The sequence below is a fragment of the Heterocephalus glaber genome, unplaced genomic scaffold (genome assembly GCF_053883595.1).
Source record: "Heterocephalus glaber isolate CG9 unplaced genomic scaffold, H.glaber_assembly_v1.0 deba00000594, whole genome shotgun sequence".
Taxonomy (NCBI): domain Eukaryota; kingdom Metazoa; phylum Chordata; class Mammalia; order Rodentia; family Bathyergidae; genus Heterocephalus; species Heterocephalus glaber.
In genome coordinates, this window is record NW_028258151.1 from 14,137,647 (window position 1) to 14,158,866 (window position 21,220).

At 55.4% G+C, this 21,220-nt stretch overlaps 4 protein-coding genes and 2 long non-coding RNA genes across 12 annotated transcripts; 3 read left to right on the plus strand and 3 right to left on the minus strand.

Annotated features, from left to right (window-relative positions):
- Kcnk4 (potassium two pore domain channel subfamily K member 4) lies at positions 1 to 8,200 on the plus strand. 4 transcript variants are annotated; one of them, XM_021264671.2, is made up of 7 exons: positions 1 to 609; positions 1,915 to 2,195; positions 5,446 to 5,569; positions 5,692 to 5,852; positions 6,051 to 6,237; positions 6,649 to 6,788; positions 7,561 to 8,200. In XM_021264671.2, exons 2-7 carry the CDS (start codon positions 2,007 to 2,009, stop codon positions 7,939 to 7,941), a joined length of 1,182 nt encoding a protein of 393 aa, XP_021120330.1. In that variant the 5' UTR covers positions 1 to 609; positions 1,915 to 2,006; the 3' UTR covers positions 7,942 to 8,200. The 4 variants fall into 4 exon arrangements, with proteins under 4 accessions (XP_021120330.1, XP_021120329.1, XP_021120328.1 ...); XM_021264670.2 differs by lacking the exon at positions 1 to 609 and adding an exon at positions 748 to 839 and having other exon boundaries at positions 7,561 to 8,119; XM_021264669.2 differs by lacking the exon at positions 1 to 609 and having other exon boundaries at positions 1,624 to 2,195; positions 7,561 to 8,119.
- On the minus strand, positions 4,453 to 8,332 carry LOC110350682 (uncharacterized). The gene is made up of 4 exons (XR_015448913.1): positions 8,202 to 8,332; positions 7,300 to 7,446; positions 6,209 to 6,327; positions 4,453 to 4,633 (listed from the first exon to the last, which is right to left on the minus strand). It is a non-coding gene; the product is annotated as an uncharacterized LOC110350682 (long non-coding RNA).
- Catsperz (catsper channel auxiliary subunit zeta) lies at positions 8,150 to 11,736 on the plus strand. Of its 3 annotated transcripts, none has more exons than XM_087205223.1 (5): positions 8,150 to 8,339; positions 8,737 to 9,079; positions 10,509 to 10,588; positions 10,801 to 10,867; positions 11,512 to 11,736. In XM_087205223.1, exons 2-5 carry the CDS (start codon positions 8,833 to 8,835, stop codon positions 11,613 to 11,615), a joined length of 498 nt encoding a protein of 165 aa, XP_087061349.1. In that variant the 5' UTR covers positions 8,150 to 8,339; positions 8,737 to 8,832; the 3' UTR covers positions 11,616 to 11,736. The 3 variants fall into 3 exon arrangements, with proteins under 3 accessions (XP_087061349.1, XP_087061347.1, XP_087061348.1); XM_087205221.1 differs by lacking the exon at positions 8,150 to 8,339 and adding an exon at positions 8,432 to 8,541; XM_087205222.1 differs by lacking the exon at positions 8,150 to 8,339 and adding an exon at positions 8,432 to 8,541 and having other exon boundaries at positions 10,512 to 10,588.
- Positions 11,515 to 12,693, minus strand: LOC110350681 (uncharacterized). The gene is made up of 3 exons (XR_002397411.2): positions 12,616 to 12,693; positions 11,818 to 11,969; positions 11,515 to 11,701 (listed from the first exon to the last, which is right to left on the minus strand). It is a non-coding gene; the product is annotated as an uncharacterized LOC110350681 (long non-coding RNA).
- Positions 12,412 to 20,065, plus strand: Esrra (estrogen related receptor alpha). 2 transcript variants are annotated; one of them, XM_004852512.3, is made up of 7 exons: positions 12,412 to 12,626; positions 13,938 to 14,274; positions 17,354 to 17,470; positions 17,589 to 17,717; positions 18,094 to 18,261; positions 18,361 to 18,630; positions 19,031 to 20,065. In XM_004852512.3, the coding sequence occupies exons 2-7, from the start codon at positions 13,950 to 13,952 to the stop codon at positions 19,288 to 19,290; spliced, it is 1,269 nt and encodes a 422-aa protein (XP_004852569.2). In that variant the 5' UTR covers positions 12,412 to 12,626; positions 13,938 to 13,949; the 3' UTR covers positions 19,291 to 20,065. The 2 variants fall into 2 exon arrangements, with proteins under 2 accessions (XP_004852569.2, XP_087061337.1); XM_087205211.1 differs by having other exon boundaries at positions 12,422 to 12,626; positions 17,257 to 17,470.
- Positions 20,010 to 21,204, minus strand: Trmt112 (tRNA methyltransferase activator subunit 11-2). Its single transcript, XM_004852514.4, has 4 exons — positions 20,768 to 21,204; positions 20,575 to 20,676; positions 20,354 to 20,443; positions 20,010 to 20,274 (listed from the first exon to the last, which is right to left on the minus strand). Exons 1-4 carry the CDS (start codon positions 20,843 to 20,845, stop codon positions 20,167 to 20,169), a joined length of 378 nt encoding a protein of 125 aa, XP_004852571.1. The 5' UTR covers positions 20,846 to 21,204; the 3' UTR covers positions 20,010 to 20,166.
- Between the last annotated feature and the right edge of the window lie 16 nt (positions 21,205 to 21,220).

Here is a 21,220-nt window from a genome sequence, read left to right on the forward strand (position 1 = left end):
ATAGCCCAGGTTAAAAACCTCCTGCCTTGAGGGCTCAAGGACCCCAGGAGGCAAGAGAAGGGTCTTTGGTGAGATCAGAGGTTGTTAAGTGGGTGAGAGCAGCACGGGTTGGTTTGGAATGGACCTGGGTCTTGCCTGTTTTGGCAGCAGGGAGAGAATGCTGGCACCAGTCCGACCTAGACCTCTGAGGCTGATTCCTAGGCCTGGGGGTGAGGACCAAAGGCTGGGGACACGGGAAGAGGGTCAGGAGGTGCTCCAGCATTGACTTCCCAGACCCGGTCCCAGCACCCACGGTTGGACAAATCTAGATGCCCTGGAGGGATTCTCTCCACCCCTTTATCATCCCGAGGGGCCCCTCCCTCAGTGTGAGCCCAGGGGCCCGGCTGTCCCGGGGGAGGAGAGATGAGGGCCCTTCCCAGTCCTGTAATGGGCCTGGACGATGCCAGGAGATTAGCGTGGTCCCTGTCGGGAGACGTGGGGCAGCAGATGCCCAGGCTGGGGCCGTGCCACACAGGGCTCCGGTCAGAGACTAGAAGGTTAGAACCAGCGGCGATCTGGCTTCGGCTCCTCTTCGACCTGCGGACCCAACGGAGAGACCTGCGGCCTCAGGTAAAGGGCTTGGCGCTAGCGAGGTGGCTGGGGGTGCTGGCAGCGAGGGCGCGGCACCGGAGGGCTGCACGGCGCTGCAGGGGTTAAACCCGGGAGAAGGGGAGTTCTGGGAGGGGGTCCCAGCCCTGGTGGCTGCCCGCCCCGCCCCTGTTACCACCGCCTCCACGGCCCAGCGGGCACCTGGAAGGCGGCGGGAGCCAGACGGCAGCCGAAGCGCAGTGCAGCCGACAGTGAGTGCCGGGCGGGCTCAGGGACAGGGGCACCGGCCGGCCGGGGTCGGGGCGCGGGGAAGGCCAGGGAGGACGCTCATCCCCCAGCGCGTGGGCGTCTCCCGTAGTGGAGCAGCCGCTAGTCCCACCGCCCGTCACGCTCCGAAGCGTCGGCTTGGGGAGCGGTAGCAGCGAGTGGCTAGGGTGCGGCGCGGTGGCCCTGGGGTTTGAGGAATGTGCACGTACGTGTGCGTGGGCCTCTAGGTGCCGTAGCATGGCTGGCGGGCTCTTGGGGATCCCAGGGACCCAGGTCTGTGGGAGCACGCGGGCGGAGGGTGTATCTGCAGCCAGGGCGTGGGGCAGCCGCAAAGTGCAGTGTGGGCGCGCGGGGGGCTTTGTGCCCGCGCGTGTGTCGGAGTGTGTCAGGGCCTGTGGACGAGTGTGTATGCGCGCCTGTGTGTGGGCGACGCCTTCCGCTGTCCTAGGAGCTGACAGCTGTCCTGGGGGCTGCTTCACGGGGTCGGGCCCTTCCTGCCCCTCCTTATGGAAACCCAGCGCCCTCCGCCTTCCCTGCGCCCTGGCTCGCCTTGCCCAGGATCAGCCCCAGGGTTCCTCGAAAGCCTGACAGGGCACCTGTCGGAAAGAGAGGGGGCGTCTCGAGGTTGCTGCCAAGCCAGCTAAGCCCCGAGCGAACCGGCCAGCCCTGTCCCCACTCTGCGCCCTCCATCCCTCCACTCCTTTTCCTCCCAGCGTTCCTCTCCCCACCCCCCTCTGAAGCCTTCCCAACACGCCCAGGCCCTGCACATTGCCCCGCTCCCCTTCCTCTCCTCAGCCACTCTCCTGCCTTTCCTTGCCCGGTGCCCTCTTTTCTTCTCATACCCCGGGGTCCCTGAGGGTCAGGCAGTGGAAGTAAGAGGGGTACCAGGTGTTCCCTGGCACCAAGTGTCCAGCCGGAAGGATGTGAGGGGGAACCTATCTAGGGATAGTATGTCTGGGGGCTCTGAGGACCTTGAGGTGTGTGCAGGGGATCAGGTGGAGGAGGGTGTGGGGTGTCAGGCCAGTTTATTGACCTCACCATCCCTGGTTCTGCCTACAGTGACCACTGCTCCCCAGGAGCCTCCTGCCCCCCCTCCACCTTCGGCAGGCAGCAACGGAACTGGCGGAACTGGCCCGGCCCCTGGGCGAGCCATGCGCAGCACCACCCTACTGGCGCTACTAGCCTTGGTCCTGCTTTACTTGGTGTCGGGTGCCCTGGTGTTCCAGGCCCTGGAGCAGCCCTATGAGAAGCAGGCCCAGAAGGACTTGGGGGAGGTCCGTGAGAAGTTCCTGAGGGCCCATCCATGTGTGAGCCAGCACGAGCTGGGTCTCTTCATCAAGGTGTGTGGGGCCAGTGGCCCTTCAGGAGTTGCCTATGTAGGCCCTGGACTGGGTGTTATTTCCAGACCAATTCCTGAGGACTGGGTACAGGAGAGGGGGTGCAGGGCAAGGGCTGGATCTAGGGCTCTTGAACCTGACAAGGTCTTTCTTTTTTCTTGCTATGCCTGACACCTGGCTGTGCTCCTGGAATGTTTCTATATAAGGGCTATGAAATGGAGGAACATTGAAAAAATGAATGAATGAATGAAGCACATGGCACATTACATTTTCACAGGTCTAACTCACCAGCTTAATTACCACAGAAAATCCAAGACGCCCAGTTACATGTGAATTTTAACTAAATATTTTTTTCTAAATAATTTTAATGCAAGTATTAAATGTCTTTGTTTGCCAAAGCTGGCAATACTTCCTACATTAGCTCCTATACATTTTTGGAGTCACAGATGCCTTAGAAAAACCCAAGAACACTGTGAAGAACTCCCCCTCCACACACCACGTGTGCATATAAGCATGTACAGATGATTTCAGAGCACTCCTGTCCAAGCCACCATGGATGCTAGGGTAGGGGACCCTCCCTCTCAACACATGCTTAACCAGGGAGGCAAGTAGCAGGTGGACAGGGACAGAGTGGGGCTCCTCTGAGCCACTTTTGGTCAACTTCCTTCAAGTCACTAAAGAGAAGTCCAGCCTTCACCTTCTGGGGTATAATCAGTGAGCACCTCTTGCTTTCTCTGATTTCTGAGTCATTGTCATATAAAACAGTGTGACTTAGGGCCAGGGATTTAGCTCTGTGACTGTGACCCTGCACCTGCCTCGCAAGTGCAAGGTCCTGAGTTTGATCCCCGATACAAAAAAAAAAAAAAAAAGTCAGTATGACTTCACTTTAATCAATTAATATTTATGACTTTATTGAAGAATATCCCTGTTTCCTGCCTGTTCTTGCTGATAGGAAAGGCCACCAGTGTGGAAGCTTCTGTGTTTCAGCTGCTTCCCAAGGGAGCAGGACCTAGGGCAGAGATGAGAGTGGGATAAGGATCAGGACATAGACACCTGGTGTGTCTCTGATACTTCCAGAAAGCAAGAGGAGGCTCAGGGAGCCCTGGGTGGAAAGTGTGTCTGGCCAGACCACAAGGCAGAGAGAGGGAGGAAGTCTGACCTATTTTGTCTTCACAATGGGATTGCTTTTTTCCTGGATAAGAAGAAAAGGAGGTGCGGGACCTAAAAGGGTGGGGGACAGCTGCTTTGCTTCTCTTCCATAGTAAAAGCCATTCCCTAAATTAATTGTGCAGCAATTGTACATGTAAGTGCGGTGTGCTGGGGCTGTAGTGCTATATCCCAAGGGATGAATAGGTGATGGTTATTGAGGTGGGGCAGATGCAGGCTCTGTTTAGATGATGTCACATCTAGGTGAAGGGACAGATCTATAGACAGATCACTGTAGGGTGCTGTGGAAGAGGAGCCTCCTCTCCTTCTTTCTTTCTTTTTTTTTTTTTTTTCTGGTACTGGGGATTGAACTCGGGTTCTTGAGCTTGCAAGGCAGGTGGTGGAACTACTGAGCTAAAACCCCAGCCCTCTCTCCTTTCTTTATTTAGCATCCACTGTATGCTGAGCTCTGGGCTGGGTGGTAGGGATGAGGAAGGAAAGCTGGTAACTGAAATGAGGAGGGTATGAGGGATAGAGGTTAGAGACTGGGGACAAATGACTCCTGGGCAAAGGAACAGCATGGGCAAAGGTGTGGAAACTGGAAAGCTCTAGAGTGTTTGCAGAATCTGGACTTAGCAGATGCCTAGTCATTTGAAGCAGAAATTAGAACACAGGATGACAAAGGATTTTTTTCCTCCTAAGTAGTGAATTTATTGAAAAAGTGCTACAAAATAAAAATTAAATTACATTTAATCAGACATTTCATCTCTTGCCTTTATTAAAAATTGTTATTACAGGAAATGGAATCATCTTACAAACTTGGGGGGAGATTGCTATAACTCAGAACCCCCAGGAGAGAAGACTGGGGATAGGGAGGTGGGAGCAGCTTAGAAGAAGTCTTATGTGGGCCGGGGATTTAGCTCAGTGGTTCCGGCGCCTGCCTCGCAAGCCCAAGGTCCTGAGTTCGATCCCCGGTACAAAAAAAAAAAGAAAAAGTCTTATGTGCTGGAATGGAGAGTCTAGAGTATTCTCTAGACAGAAGGGAGCCTGGAGGGTTTGGAGCAATCCCTGGAGAAGATTAATTGGAATGTTTCATGCTAATAAGGACAGTAGTCAGAGAGAAAAAAGGTGGGTTATGATCTTCCCCACAGACTGTCCTTGTGCTCCTTGAGGAAGGGCCCCTCAGTAGATCCTCTTAACTCTCTTGACCTCCATCACCTATAATCCCAGGAAGTGGTTCAAGGCAGGAAGATCACAAGTTCAAGGCCAGTCTGGGCAACTAAGGGAGAACCTGTCTGAAAAACAAACAAACAAACAGGACTGGGGATGTAGCTCAGAAGTAGAGAGCACTCCTGGATTCAAGGAAAACAAAACAAAAAACACAGAACCTGCCTGAGGGACCTGCAGGCTGGGAAGAGGGGGCAAGCACATGGATACTTCATTCATTCAGTAATTCCTACTGAGCACCTACTATACACTGGGTTTAGCTTGGACTTTAGTGTGTGTGTGTGTGTGTGTGTGTGTGTGTGTGTGTATGTGTGTATGAACACCCTAAAACTGGATGCAAACTCTGATGATATTTGAACCTTTCTGGAAGAAAGTCCCCTAATTTTCTTTAGACTTCTAAGCCAAGGGACAACCAACTCAGTTTCCTTAGGAGCAGTGTGAATGGTGGAGTCTGTATAAATCAAGAAATCATAGGGTACAATTACCAGAACTTCCCTAACAAACACAATGCTTACTATGTTGTAAGTGCTTTAGCTTCACAACTGACCTATGAAGTTGGTGCTATACTCATCCCCACTTCACAGAGGCAGAAACTGAGGCAGAGAGTTAATTTAGTCTTGGTCACACAGCACCAAGATTTGAACCCAGGTGGTCTGGTCCCAAGAGCTGTGCTTTCTACTGTATAGTTAGAAATCTATTGTGTGGTGTTAGGGGGCAGATGACTGAAATGTTTCTGAAACATCACAGAGGTCAGACAAACTCGCCTGCAATGGATTGGGCCACCCAATTTGCATCTTTTGCTATAAGATGGGAAGGATGAGCCTAGAGGCTGAAAGGGCAGGAAGGACTCAGGTTCCTCCTTCTGTGCCTTGTCTTGCAGGAGGTGGCTGATGCCTTGGGAGGGGGTGCGGATCCAGAAACCAACTCCACCAGTATCAGCAACCACTCAGCCTGGAACCTGGGGAGTGCCTTCTTTTTCTCAGGAACCATCATCACCACTATCGGTGGGAGGGGAGATGGGACTATTGGAGGGGGCGGGGACAAGGAGTTTCCTTTGGGGGGAAGGTGCAGGGAGAGGCTGGGGTGCCAAGTAGCGCCTAGACTTCTGCACCACCCCTCTACCCAGGCTATGGCAACGCAGCCCTGCGCACCGATGCCGGCCGCCTCTTCTGCATTTTTTACGCACTGGTAGGGATTCCGCTGTTTGGGATCCTGCTGGCAGGGGTTGGGGATCGGCTGGGCTCTTCCCTGCGCCGTGGGATTGGTCACATCGAAGCAATCTTCCTGGTGAGCTGCTCTACACCGTGTGCTTTTGCACTGTACTGACGATGCCCTTCCCTAGGTCCCTGTCAAGTGACTGTGTACCCCTGGTGGGGCAGAAGCCTCTGTCACTAACTTGGGGTAGAGTGAGGTGTGGTGGCGGGAATGGGAGTGGAGGTTGTTAAGTGTTTCCTCTGTGGTCCTGCCTAACACTCCTTCCTGCAGAAGTGGCATGTGCCACCGGAGCTGGTGCGAGTGCTGTCGGCAATGCTCTTCCTGCTGATTGGCTGCCTGCTCTTTGTCCTCACGCCCACATTTGTGTTCTGCTATATGGAGGACTGGAGCAAGCTGGAGGCCATCTACTTTGTCATTGTGACACTCACCACCGTGGGCTTCGGCGACTATGTGGCTGGTGAGGCTGCTCTTTTTGGACTGCATGTCCCTATTTCATTGCTGTCCAGGGTCTCTCCCTCCAAGTTCCACCGTGGCACCTCTGCTCCACCTACATTCATCATGGAATGATTCCATGCATGCTTCTCCTCATGCACATGTACATGCTTGCATGCCTGCAGCCCCATGCATGCTCACACATATATTAAATGCACATCTCACACATATCACCTTCTTGCATGAGGGCACCTGCTCTTGCACACTCTGTCTTGCACACCTTCAACTCATGCACTGACCTTCCCGTACACACTCGTACATTCTAGCACAAGCCCTTTGCCCTGGAGAGGCAAAGCAGGAAGAGGGGCAGTGAACAGAGGGCTCACAGGCTTGGCATTCAATCAACTTCTTTCCTCCTTCCCTGGTGGCATCCCAGGGGCTGACCCCAAGCAGGAGTCTCCAGCCTACCAGCCGCTGGTGTGGTTCTGGATCCTGCTTGGCCTGGCCTACTTCGCCTCAGTGCTCACCACCATCGGGAACTGGTTGAGAGCTGTGTCTCGCCGCACACGGGCAGAGGTACGCGTGTTGGGGTTGATGCCGTGTGTGCGCTCTGGCGCTAATGTGCCCTGTTCCCTGAGCTGGTTGACCAGTCTGTCTCCTTCTAGAGTGTGAGTCTCAAGGCAGAGACTGAGGGAGACTTTGTGTCTGGCGTCTTCACCACCTCTGCCCTTATGGATAGGGTTATCAGATTTAGAACCTAAAAGCACAGAAAGCAAGCCGGGCATGGCGGCTCATAGGCCTGTGATCTTAGCACTCTGGGTGGCTGAAGCAGGAGGGTGGCGAATTCAGCCCAGCCTGGGCAATTTGGCGACTTAGAGAGACCCTGTGTCAAAATTTTAAAAATAAGTAATAAAGGGCTTGGGATGTAGCTTAGTGTGGAAGCCCTGGCTTCAATCCCCTCTACCAGGAAAAAAATGCAGAAAGTCCAGTTAAATGTGAATTACAGATGAACAACAAATAAAATTTTAGAATATGCCCTAAATGTTGCATGGGGCATACTTATACTACTGCGTCGCTTGTTATTTACCTGTTGGAAACACCCAGCCGGATAGAGGGAGCAGAGGTCTCAGGGCTGAAGTACAACCGGACTCTCCCAAGGGGGCACTTCCGCGGATGGAGGAGGGAAAGCGCGTAGCTGAGGGGAGACGTCTTTTCATTTTCTGGCCCACCAAGGCTGTAGGACCAGGCGAAAAGAAGGTGGACGACTGATCAGTGAAGGGGCAGGCTCCCGGGACTGTGCGGGGGGTCGAGGACCCCTGGTCGAGGACTCCTTTTCCTTCCCACGCAGATGGGCGGCCTCACGGCGCAGGCTGCCAGCTGGACCGGCACAGTGACAGCGCGGGTGACCCAGAGAGCGGTATCCACCGCACCTCCGCCAGAGAAGGAGCGGCCACCTCTGCCTCCCCCACCTTGTCCAGAGCAGCCAGTCAGCCTGCCCCAGTGCCCCCCACCACCGGAGAGGGTTGACACGCCTTCCCCGCCTACAGCCTCTGCCCTCGATTACCCGGGCGAGAACCTGGCCTTTATAGATGAGTCCTCAGACACGCAGAGCGAGCGCGGCTGCGGCCTGCCTCGAGCACCGAGGGGTCGCCGCCGTCCCAACCCCCCCAGGAAGCCTGCGCGGCCCCGGGGTCCAGGGCGTCCCCGAGACAAAGGCCTGCTGATGTAAGGCAGGACTCCCCAGCGGGGGCGCTCAAAGGATTTTGCTCCTGCTGTCTCCCTGGCACGCTTGGCTTGTTTGACCAAAGAGCCCTCTTTTGACGCTCAACTGAGGCCTAGGCAGAAGGCTTAGGGTCACCTACCCGCCACCTCCGGCCCCTGGCCCCTTCCTAACTTCCGCCCATTCTGTCGCGATGCCCTAGCGGGGCCTGTTCCTCACACCTCACTACTGTGCCTCAAAATCTGCATCAATAAATGAAAACACTGCACCTCTGCGGGCGTGCACGCTCCGGGACGCAAGCGGGTGTGGGAGTGCGTCCTTCAGGCCACCGCGGGGCCACTCCCAGGCCCAGGGCTCCCAGGCCCCCACGTCAGTGAAGTCATGGCCCTCCGTCTGGAGGCCACCGGGTAGGGTCCACCGTCAGAATCAGCCATGATGTTTCCAACCTAGGCCTGGGTATGGGGTGGGCTGGGAGGGAGCAGGGACAGCTGTTCTTGAAGGTGACCCGCCCTTCCCCCTTCCCCTTTTGAAGCGCGAGCCCCTCCCTCTCCCCACCCAGGCAGCGCCTGGGTCCGTTAGGGCGGAACCATGGAGGAAGAACCTTTCAAAGTAAGGACCGGTCTGGCCCTTCGCTTGTCAGCCTCCGACTTCTTTTCCTTCCCATCCAAGCCCGTGCGGTAGCTCTCTTTCAGCCCTGGCTCCCGCAGCCCCCACTCATCGTCTCCAGCCTCCCCTCGCCCTGGTTCAGTACCCCCGCTCCAGAACCCCGCGACCCTGGCTTCCCTCCTTGTATGTGGCCCACAGGCGTCTTCAGACCACCGAAGCTCGGGCCAGGCGAGCGGGCACAACGGCCTTCCGAATGGGTGGACCCAGGCCACACCACCGCAGCCACGCCTGAGCATGCAGCTGTCCGAGGTCCACGGGAACTGGGGCCAGGAGGGCTACGGCACAGTCTACGAGACCTATGGGCGGAACAGCCAGCGGGACCTCCGGGAGGATGGTGACAAGTCCATTTCTCTGAGGGACAAGGACGGCTCTAAGCCAGAGGACCTGGACAAGCACACTCTGCTGGAGCTGGAACCGCCCTGCAGCAGTTCCCTGGGTATCCAATTAGGGGAAGTCGCCAGCGAATCCGAGATCAGGAACGGTTAGTGTGGCCTCGCCAGGTCGTGGGTGCCCACAGTACAGGTGACTGGCCAGGGCCTCACTTTCCCGTCTGTACAATGGGGGACGCCGATAGCATCCAAGTTTCTAGGATTGCCAGGGACGGCGTTAGCGCGGACCCTGCAAGCTTTCAATCAACCAGACATTCCTTGAACACCCCCTAGCGGGAGGGCGACTGCAATGTAAATAAGCCAGGGAGACAAATAGGAAAAACGTGCCGCGGCAGTGTAGAGATCTGTGCTTTAAATGGAGTCATGGAACCAGTTGAGGGGAGGGGTTTAATTCCGTGCCTCAGGATTGGCGCTGGTTGAGGGGGTTATTTTTCATTTAGTCAATCATTGTTTACAATCTTTTTTTTTTTTTTTGAGACAGGGTCTCGCTATGTAGTTCGGGGTGGCCTCGAACTCACAGTGATCCTTCTACCTCAGCCTCCCTAGTGCTGGGATTACAGGCATGTACCACCACACTTGGCTCTTGTTTACAATTTTTTTTTTTTTTTTGGATCCAATTCGGGTCCTTGTGCTTTCCTGGCAGGCAGTGGAACCACTGAGCTAAATCCCTGGGCCCTCTTGTTTACAATTTTTAAGCACTTACTACAGTTTGGTGGGCACTGTTTGGTGGGCACCTTTCTTCCCTATCTTTTTGGTGATACTGGGAATTGAACCCAAGGCCTTCACAGTGATCTCTTTTTAATTTTTAATTTTTTTTTTTTAATTTTATTTTGAGACAGGGTCTTGCTAAGTCACTAAATTGCCCAAGCTGGGCAGCCTGAACTTTTGATCCTCCTGACTCAACTTCCCAGAGTGCTGGGGTTACATGTGTGTACTACCATGGCCAGTTCCTCTTTTCACTTTCATCAAGGGATTGGAACTGTTAATAATATCATAATTGGTACATACCAAGTGGTTGCTATGTGCCAGGAACTGAGCTTCTCTCCCTTACTTGGTCACCTTTAAGTTTTACAACCTCCACAAGAAGCCATTCTTATGACTCCATTTTACAGATAAAGAACTTGAGGGTAAGTCCTCAGTCACTAGGACTGGCAATAAAGTGCTGGACTGCTTGCCTACCATGCACTAAGCCTGTGCATGGGTTCCATCCTGGGGAGGGGGGGTGATAGGACACTTGTCACTGGACCTAAATCTCACATAGTGGGACAGCCAGAACTGGAACCCAAGAGTGTACCTACCATTTTTTTTTTTTTTTTTTGGTACCGGGGATCAAACTTGGGTCCTTACGCTTGCAAAGCAGTTGACAAAACCACTGAGCCAAATCCCCAGCCCTGAACCTACCATTTTATACCGTCTCCAAATAAGGTAGCAGGTGAACCCCACTGCCTCCCACCACATGCAGCTCTGCTCCAGGGAAGACCTAAGAGGCCCCAGATGACTGATCTCTCTTTTCTCTTCTAGAAGAGCATTTCTCAGAGTCATTGTCTAGTGCCTGGGAGCATGCAGGCTTTCCACTCTATTTGGCAGAGCAGCAGAAAAAGGTTAGAGAGGCTGGGAGTGGTGGTGGTGGTGAGGCAGGGGATGGGCAAGTTGAGGGGTACAGCAGTAAAACAACAGTGGGGTTTTTTTTGGCAGAGTGGAGGGGCAGGTAGGCTCGTTGGGGGTCTTGGGGCTGCAGGGATCTGGTGGAACATTTCTTCTGTGGGAAGAACTGGGGTTTCCCAGATGCCTGAGCTTCTCAGTGTTTTTCCAGCTGCCGCTGCCCCTGAGGGAACTCATGGAGACTGAAGCTCTGGAAATCCTCACCAAAGCCCTCAAGAGTGAGCCCCCTCCCCCCAGCTTCTACAAAAGATCCCGGTGTATTTCACAGAGAGTGGGCCTGCAGGAATGGAGTTTCAGAATGTGTATCCCTTGTCAGATGGCCTTAGCACTCACAAATACTCCAAGGGTCCAACAGAAATAAGTAGAGAGACCAGGTTCAAAATGGGGAGAGTATGGGATGACAGGCCTCAGTGGAGATCCTTTCTAGGTGAGGTTTTAGGAGGGGTCTCCATTTGCCCAGTGGACGTAGCTTTGGCTTCCCAGGTGGGGGAGCTGTGAGGGATCAGTGGATTTAGGTAAATTTATTGGACAGTGGATTATTTGGGTAAATCATGATGTTCATGATGTGACATCCAAAGGGCTATATGAGTATTTAGAGTGGGTAGTCCAGGAGATGTCCACAAAGCTGCTAGCTCCACCCCGGTTCAGGCCGGTGGCACCTTCTCCAGCCCGGCCTCACCATCCTCCTCCACCTTCGCACTAAGCGGGGATCCAAAGTTCCCCAAACTTACACAGGCCCCAGCGCCCAGGGTGGCTCCCACTCCAAATCACCTATGGCTCCTTAAATCATACAGGCAGTACCCACTGTGGGGGAAGCCTTGCCGGTGCTCACTGGCCCAACTCAGCTCTGCTCTCCTCCCAGGCTACCGGTCCAAGATCGGCGAGAACCACTTTCTGACCAAAGAGCTGCAGCGAAGCGTCGAGGAGCTCCAGAGGCGCAGGAGGCTGCTCTGGACGTCTCAGTGAACCTCTGGGTCTAGCAGCGGTCGGACTCCGGCCCCTTGCTCCGTCCCGTCTCCAGACCCAAGCCCGACCCGCTTGGAGTCTGAGCCCTAGAGAAATTAAAGAGTCTGTGCATAATCCGTGAGTCAGTGCGTGGCTGCCTGCGTGAGGCGGACGCACGTGGCCCCGCCCTTCTCCGTGACCTTCATTCGGTCACCGCAGTGACCTTGAGTTTTCTCCGTCCGGATCTTATCAGCCCTGCCTTCCCGGGACTCGTAGGGTTACTTGCTTGCACGAGTAGGTCTGCTTCTCTCACCAGGGCCTTCGCAACTTTCCGGGACTACTGAGTCTGCGGCTCAGGTGTCCACAAAGCGTTACCTTGGGGGAAGGGGAGAAGGGGCTGTGCTGAGCCCCCACCCCGAGCTGGGCTCCACCCCTTATGCATATGCAGATATCCCACCCTTTCCGCCCATCCCGCCTTCTCATTTTCTTAAGGGCCTGGTCTCTCCCCGCTGCTGCGGCCACTGAGCGACCTCGCCCATTCCTCTAACGCAAAGCTACAGCAGCCTCCTCCGTTCCTTCTGGGCTTTCATTACCGGCGCCCCACCGTCTCTGGCCCCGCCCCCAGGAGGCCGCGTACGCAAGTGCGCCGCTGAGGGTCGGTGGCGGTGGGGCGGGGCTTCGATGAAGACCCGCCCCCTGGCCCTGAAGGCTCCACCCTACTCCTTCAGGAACACGGGCGCTGCCCGCCTCACTTGTCTGATTAGCATAGGGCCGCCGGGCCCCGCCCCCTGCTTTGCATGCGCACGACCGGCCCCGCCCCCGCTGTCAGCTGGAGGAAGCGGAGTAGGAAGCGGCCGCGATGTCCTTTTGTGTCCTACAAGCAGCCAGCGGGGCCGCCGAGTGAGGGGACGCGGCGGGGCGGCGCGGCCCGAGGAGGCGGCAGAGGAGGGGCCGCCCTCGGGCCCCGGCTCACCCTGGCATTACGGGCTGCTGGGCCCCCATGCCTGCCCACCCGCCCTACCGGAGCCCCAGGTCTTGGGGCGGAGGGGTGCTGCCGTGGGCGGGCGGGGCGCGGGGCCATGTGCAAGCGCGGCGGGGAGGCGGGCGGGATCCGGTCGAGAGCCCAGCGGGAGTCAGAGCCTGGGCAGGATCCTGCGTCTAGGTCCCGGAGGGCCGGCCCGGGTCAAAGTCCAGCCCGGCTCGGACTGCGGAGCCCGGCCCCGCTCAGCCTGGGGCCTCGGATCTAGCCCTGGGGCAGGGTTCAATACGGCGCTTGGGGCGAGCCGAAGTCCCTGGGGCGGGCTGGGGTGGAAGAAGGGGAGGGTTCTCTGGGAAAGGGCTCTGAGGACCACGTGGGGGCGCTCGAAGGGGCTTGGGCCACCCTCCTCTCTGGGTCAAAGGTCATCGAAGCGGCGGGGGAGAACTTCTTCCTCCTCGGCTCTTTTCATTTACTTCCTGATAACCTGATAGAGGTCCCCCGTAGGCGGAGGGGGAGGGGAGGCTAGCAACTTTGGGTAACTTCCCATAGGTGTGCGAAGGTTAGCGGGTGGGGCACTCCATGAGGTGGTGGACTCTGCGGCACGATTGGGGTGCAAGGAGGTGGAGCCACACCCGGTGGTGTGGCTGGAACTGGGCATGCTGGGGCAGGAGGGGGCGGTGTGTCTTAAGTGTGAGGCTGTTCTTTCTTGAAGGAGTCTGTGCCACTGTATGTGCCTGTGGGGACCCTGTGAGATGGTGTGGGATTGAGTCTTGAGTGTGTGTTTATGGAGGGTATCCTTTGGGAGGAGTGTGTGAGGACAAGTATGAGAGTAAGGACTAGGGTTTTAGAACGTGAAAACCCCCAGCACAGAGTGAGTGTGTGTGGGTGTGTGGGACCACCTGAGAACCCAGGTGAGTAGGGTGTGGGTGTGAACACACGGGTAAGCCAATCCTTTGCTTCCCCTGGGCCTGAGTGACTCATTGTGCCCTCTTGAATAGAGAGTACCTAGATGAGGGGGAGATCACTGAAGTCACCCTAAGATCTGAAAGGTGTTCCAGGTGGGGTTGGAGGTTGAGTGGGTGCTGAGGTTTCCGTGCTCTCTGGCCTGGGTGGGAGGGGGGCCTTTCCACGCTTCTCTCAGGTTCCCAAGAGGGAGACCTGCTGTCAGTTAGTGCCCTGGAGGCTCTGGAGACTGTTCTCCTGGCAGCAGCTGGGGGGGCCCCCCTCATGGCAACCTTTCCTTGGACTCTGCACCCTTTCTTCCCCTGACTGAGCCTGGAAGCCTGGCCCAGGGTTGGGCAACTCATATGGCAGTGTGTCTCCCCATCCCTCTGCCTTTCTGATCTGATGGTCTCTCCCTGCAGGTGACCAGCGCCATGTCCAGCCAGGTGGTGGGCATTGAGCCTCTGTATATCAAAGCAGAGCCAGCCAGCCCTGACAGTCCAAAGGGTTCCTCAGAAACTGAGACTGAGCCCCCTGTGACCCTGGCTCCTGGTCCAGCTCCCACCCGCTGCCTCCCGGGGCACAAGGAGGAGGAGGATGGGGAAGGGACTGGGCCTGGCGAGCAGAGCAGTGGAAAGCTGGTGCTCAGCTCCCTGCCCAAACGCCTTTGCCTGGTCTGTGGGGATGTGGCCTCTGGCTACCACTACGGTGTGGCATCCTGTGAGGCCTGCAAAGCCTTCTTCAAGAGGACCATCCAGGGTGAGCCCCCACCCCTTTTCTGTGCCCTTTGCCCTGTACCCTTGGCCTGACACCTCCCAGCTGGTAACCGCTGGGTACAGTAGTCTCTGAGCCTGTCCAGGTACTGCATGAGGTTGGCAGCGTGGGGCTCCCAGGCCCTGTATCTCATTAAAGTGAGATACAAATAAGTAAAGCACCAGCACCTGTCAATGGGTTGGATGGGATATTAAGTGTAAGGTGGGTTCCTGGGTGCCTTAGGCTCATCGCACCTTTTGACCTTTTGACTGTGGCTTTGAGAAATTCCAAATCTTTGTTCTTGACTTTCTTTTTTCTAGCAGCTACTGACCTCTCCTGGCATAGAACATGCCCCTTTTAATTTTCTCAAAGCCGCACCAATGAAAGGCAGATTTTTATGGGCAACTGAGGGGGGCCTTCATACTGAGCAATACCTCCAGCCTTTTAAAAAATTTATCTATATATTATTTACTTTTTTCTTTTTGGTACCGGGGATCGAACTTGGGTCCTTGGGCTTGTGCAGTAGGTGGCGAAACCACTGAGCTAAATCCCCGGTCCTATATATTATTTACTTTCGTCTTTTGGAGACACTCTTGTTCAAGGCTGGCCTTGAACTCATTAGTAGCCTAGGCTGGCCTCAAACTCTTGGAGATCCTTATTGTCTTGCCTCGGCCTCCTATATTCTGGGATTATAAGTGTGTACTAGGACATCCAGCTACTGTATCATATTTTAGTATCTGACTTTATTTATTTATTTTTTTTGGTACAGGGGATTGAACTTGAGATCTTGCACTTGCAAGTGCTGGAACCACTAAGCTAAATCCCCAGCCCTAGAATTTGACTTTAAAAAGATTGTTAGGGAGCCAACCATGGTGGTGAAGGGCTGTAATCCCAGCACTTGGGAGGCTGAGGCAGGAGGATCATTTCGAGTTCCAGGCTAGCCTGGACTACATGGGAGACTCTGTCTCAAAAAACGCAGTGGTTCCGCTGCCTGCCTTGTAAGCAGAAGAACCCAAGTTCGATCCCCAGTACCAAAAAAAAACCACAACAAAAATCAGGGCTGGGGATTTAGCTCAGTGCTTCTGCCACCTGCCTCGAAAGCGGAAGGACCTGAGTTCGATCCCTGGTACCAAAAAACAAAACTCCCAAAAAACAACAAAACAAAAAAGGATTGTTAGGAATCCTTGCGCTTATATGTTTGTTTTTGGAGACAGCCTTTTGCTCTGTGGCTCAAGCTGGCCTTGAACTTGTGGTACACTTCCCTCAGCTTCCCCACTTCCGGGATGACAGGACTGTGGTTCCATGCCTGCCCATCTCTGCTCTTAAAAGTCACTTATTTTACCCGGTATGTTGATGAACACTTGTAATCCTAGCAACTCAGGAGGCTGAGGCAGGAGGACTACAAGTTAAAGGTCAAGTTGGGCAACTTAGATTGTCTCAAAATAAGATTTAAAAAGGGCTGGGGATGTAGCTCAGAGGTAGAGTGCTTGCCTAGCCAATGTAAGGTCCTGAGTTCAATCCATAGCCTGTGTACTGCACACCCCCCCCACCCGCCCCCAAGCAAACCAAACTTCAAGTCTGTGACCAAGATGCTAATATAAACATCACCTGGGATTGGCCTGTTAGTTGTTTCACAGCTGGGAAAACTGAGGTTTCAGGGGTTAGATGTGAGACTTGCTCAGGGTGACACAGTTTGTCCATGGTGGTAACAGGATGGAGCCCACGCAGCCCCTGACACCCTTTGTTTTTCAGACTTGTGTTTTGCTATCCTGACCACTGAGGTTGGGAGAGACAGGGAGCAAAGCATGTACCAAAGGACTGGCCTTTGTCTGGGGCTCTGGAGGGCTTCCCTGGGGAGGTGTCTTAAGCTGAGTGCAGAAGCCTGAGGAGGATACAGGAGGAAACATACTGTGTTAGCTAGAAATTCCTGCAGAGGAGGACTTAGTATTTTCACAGGTGGCCAGGTAAGGCCTCCCTGAAGTGACAAAGAGCAGAGGTCTGAAGGGGGTGAGGAGGGCAGGGAACCTGCATAGAGGGCAGGACCAGACAGGAGCCCAGGCAGGGAGCTGCATGCCCTGAGGCAGCCCTGTTTGAGAGCAGAGGTCTTAAAGGTGACAGGTGGGTGAGGCCAAGGGGAAGTTGGTGGGGAGGTGGGCTGAGCAGAAGTGGGACTGGAGCTGACACAGGTCTCAGGATCCCTGTGGCTGCTGTGCAGAGAATGGGGACAGAGCAAGCCAGTGAGGTGAAAGGTGATGGTGATGAAAAGTCCATGGGGAAGCAGTTGCCAGTGGCAGAAGGAGCTGCAGTCAGGGTGGATGAGAAGGCAAAGCCTTCAGGATTTGTTAGCAGGTTGCATACATTGTTCAAGGAATGTAACGATCCGCACAGGTTTCTGCTCAGGCCCCAGGATGAATGCAGTTGCTGGCTTGGCAGGGAGGTCTGGGTCCATTTAGGATGTGTGAGGTTTGAGAAGCCTTCTGGACATACAGGATGTCCAGGATGTAGCTGGATTCATGAGTGTGGAGGTCCAGGCAGGTCTGGGCTAGAAAAAGAAATTGGCAAGTCCTGTGATGTAAGATTGCCACAGGAATGAGTGAGGGTGAGGTACAAGGCCAGCCTGGGAGGCTTCAATGGAAGGAGCTGGGGAGATGCAGAGAAACCACAAAGTGGCCAGAGAGGTGGGAGGAAAAGAAGAGAGTGGTGTCTTAGGAGCAAAAGAAGGAAGCATTCAAGTGTTTCTAGGAGCAAGATGTGTTTGATGCTCCTTTAGAGATGTGAGATGAGAACTGAGAATTGACCATTAGATTCAGCAGCATAGAGGGTAGTGTGGTCTGGTGGAATGGCTCAATCAGAGGCCTGGGGCAGAGAAGCTGCCAGATTACTTGATCCCTGCCCTTCCCTCGTCCAGGCAGGGGTCCTTGCCCAGTGGCCAATCCTCCCTGCCCTGCTTATGGTACCCTGCTCTTCCTTTCCTTCCCGTACCCCCAGACCTGTGCTTGCCCGAGGCGTGTCAGGGCTTTCCTGTCCACTGGGCCCCCTTCAGGCCTGGGGAGACTGCCACTGGAGCCCTGGCTCTTCTTGGTAGGGAGCATCGAGTATAGCTGTCCAGCCTCCAATGAATGCGAGATCACCAAGCGGAGACGCAAGGCCTGCCAGGCCTGCCGCTTCACGAAGTGCCTGCGGGTGGGCATGCTCAAGGAGGGTGAGCACTGGCAGGGTCCTGTGTGGAGCAGGGAGGAGCCTGAGGGTGGGGCTGTGGGATAGCCCTGCAGAGCAAGTACACCCTAGACCTATAGACTCACCCTGTCCTACAATTCAAGGGGTGCGCCTGGACCGAGTCAGGGGAGGGCGACAGAAGTACAAGCGGAGGCCAGAGGTGGACCCACTGCCCTTCCCAGGCCCCTTTCCTGCTGGCCCCCTGGCAGTAGCTGGAGGCCCCCGGAAGACAGGTAAGAGCATTGTGGGTCCCTAGAGCTCTGGGGCAGGAAACCTACCTGGCATTATTATGGGTACTAGGTCCTGTATTTCCTTCATGGATTCACTTATCATTTTTCTAAAAAATATTTATGAAAGTGTTTTTTTATGCATTGTAGACCAAATAGTACAGCTGGGACCAGAGAGGTTTTCTGACACTTGGACTTGGACTGTCCACAACCTTCCAAGACTTTTCCCTGGGAGGTTGTGAACATTTTTCCCTGGAGAGAGCTATCTCCTAGCTTGCCAGTGGCTGGGGAGAATGGCCACAGGGGGCCTGCCAGGGAAGGTTCTTTGGCCCGAGGAAGCCTGATGCATTTCAGTGCTGATTAGTCCTCCCCATCGCTGCAGCCCCTGTGAATGCACTGGTGTCTCACCTCCTGGTGGTTGAGCCAGAGAAGCTGTATGCCATGCCTGACCCTGCTGGCCCTGATGGACACCTCCCAGCTGTGGCTACCCTCTGTGACCTCTTTGACAGAGAAATCGTGGTCACCATCAGCTGGGCCAAGAGCATCCCAGGTAAAGGGCCCAGGTGACTTGGGGCCTGCCGGAGCAGGCCAGGTTGTCCTTGGCTCTAAGGCACTTGCTCAGCCACGTCTGCTCCCCACTGCCCTCCAGGCTTCTCGTCACTGTCGCTATCTGACCAGATGTCAGTACTGCAGAGCGTATGGATGGAGGTACTGGTGCTGGGTGTGGCCCAGCGCTCACTGCCCCTGCAGGATGAGCTGGCCTTTGCTGAGGACTTGGTCCTGGATGAAGAGGGGGCACGGGCAGCTGGTCTTGGAGAGCTGGGAGCAGCCCTGCTGCAGCTGGTACGGCGCCTGCAGGCCCTACAGTTGGAGCGTGAGGAATATGTCTTACTGAAGGCCCTGGCCCTTGCCAACTCAGGTGAGTCCAGGGAGGCACCCAGCGCTTAGCCACACATGTAAAGCCCTTGATAATGTCCCATTTTGGAGATAAGGAAAACTGAGGCCTAGGGAAGAACACTGACTTCATAAAAGTGACAAAACAAGTGAAGGGGAGGTCCCAAACTGCACACAGGAGTTTGAGCCATGCTAATGTGGAAAGGTAGTTTAGTGGGAGGAATCGTGGGGAGAACAAGAGGTGGCCAAGTTGAAGGAGAAAGGGTGGGCCTTGGCTCATAGGCAGAAGAGTGGTGCCCTCTGTCAGCCAGACAACACATCCAGGTTGGCCCTCCTTGGGCCTTATCCAGCAGTGCTGAAGTAGATGAGACTTCTGCCCTTTCCTAAGGTGGCCCAGGGCAACAGTTATGGCTCCTTCCTTGCAGACTCTGTGCACATTGAAGATGCCGAGGCTGTGGAGCAGCTGCGAGAAGCCCTGCATGAGGCCCTGTTGGAGTATGAAGCTGGCCGGGCCGGCCCTGGAGGGGGTGCTGAGAGGCGGCGGGCAGGCAGGCTGCTGCTTACACTACCACTCCTCCGCCAGACTGCGGGCAAAGTGCTGGCCCATTTTTATGGGGTGAAGCTGGAGGGCAAGGTGCCCATGCACAAGCTATTCTTGGAGATGCTTGAGGCCATGATGGACTGAGGCAAGGGGTGAAGACAGGTCAGGGCGCTGACAGGACCTACTCAGCATGGGGTCAGCCCTAAAGGGGGCAGACTGGGGTCTGGGCAGTGCTACAGCCTGCTGGCAGGGCCAGGGCAATGCCATCAGCGCCTGGGAGCAGGCCCCATGCCCTCTCCTCCACTGAGGGGGCTATCAGGAGCTGGGAATGTGAATGCCCAGACTCTGGGCACAGTGCTGCCCCTTGCAAGCCATAATGTGCCCCCAAGAGTGTAGGGGGCCTTGCGGAAGCCATAGTGGGCTGCAGGGGATGTGGCAGGCAGAAACCTGATCTCAGGGAGGGAAGGGGATGGAGCCCAGAGTCTCCCAGTGGGTGATGCTTTTGCTGCTGCTTAATCAGATTTCCTCTCCAGAGTAGAGGGGTACTTGGGAGAGCAAAGGTCCCTGCCCCCTTCGCTCCTCTCCTCATCATTTGCATTGGGCATTAGTGCCCCCTCCTCGAAGCAATAACTCCAAGCAGGCTCCAGCCCCTGGACCCCTGGGGTGGCCAGGGCCCCCCATGAGCTCCCACCTCGCCTCAGGGGGTCAGGAGAGCACTGCCTCTATGCCCTGCAGAGCAATAACACTATATTTATTTTTGGGTTTGGCCAGGGAAGCGCAGGGACATGGGGAAGCCAGGGCCCAGAGCCCTTGGCTATACAGAGACTCTATTTTAATTTATATTTGCTGCAAAAAGAAACCGCTTTTGGTTTTGAACCTTTAATGAGAGAAAAAAAAGATATACTATGGAGCTCAAGAACACTGTGTTTGGTGTGTCACTGCGTCAAGGTCTGGGGCTAAGGATGGGAGAACAGAACGTTCAGGGTCACAAAACGTCAAGCTGGTTGGTGTCTGTCACAGTTAGGTCTCTGTTTCCTCATCATTCAGCAGCATGTTGGGGATCCCGCGACTGATGGGGAACAGACGTCCAGACTCTGGGCACTGCAGGGTGCCCTCCAGCACCTCCACCTATGGGAGGGGGGCAGAGCTAAACACCAGCAGCCTCAAAGTGAGAGGTGGGGGACGCAGGTGATCACACGGTTCTCACCTCCAGCAGCACGTGGTGCATCTTCCTCAGAAAGTCTTCATCGTGCTCATACCCCTCAGTTGGCGCTCGGGGCACCTCCGCCAGGTGCAACTACGGACAAGAGGCCTAAATCATCTCTGGGAGTGCAAACACCCTGCCCTCCCCCAAGCGGGGCTCGGAACCGGTACAAGGGTGAGCCCGCAGCCCTTCTGAGGTCTGCACAGCGGGGGCAGGGTCCTCACGGTATCAGCCGCCTCCAGAAGTGCCGCCCACTCCACTTTGGGAATCATACGCGCCACGAAGTCTGGGTTGAACTCCACAGGGTTGACGCGGACCTCGGTGGCCTGCGAGGCAGAGGTTTTGTGAGGCAGAGACGGGACGCCGGTTCCTCCATCCCGCCCGGGAAAGGGGCAAGAGACACCCCTCAGCCAGTACCTGGAGGCGAAGGGGGAAGCCACGGGGACCCACCCCTCGCACATGGGAGCTCAGGAGATTGTGGGTGAGGAGTTTCATGTCGCTACACTCGAGCTCGCCAACCCGGAACCGGAAGAGACCGCTCCAAGGCTAGCATCACTTCCGGGGCCGCTCCACACCACGCTATTGGACAGCCAGGAGAACCGGAAGTGGCGAACTTGCTGGGTCTCGTGGTTGACGAGCAGAGCTGAAGGTACTAGCTGGTCCGATTGTGCGCTGCTACCGGAAGCGTCTCTGTAGGGTCACTACGGCCCAAGCCAAACCCCACTTGCTGTAAATCGTAGGAATAATGCAAATCATATGTAAAACATCTGCAATGCAGAGGCTCTTGTTGAATGTTAAATAAATCAGGCCTACACTGGAGCCTATCGTCTTTTGTCCCTTGTTTTCGTTTAAGGAACGGAAACACTGCCC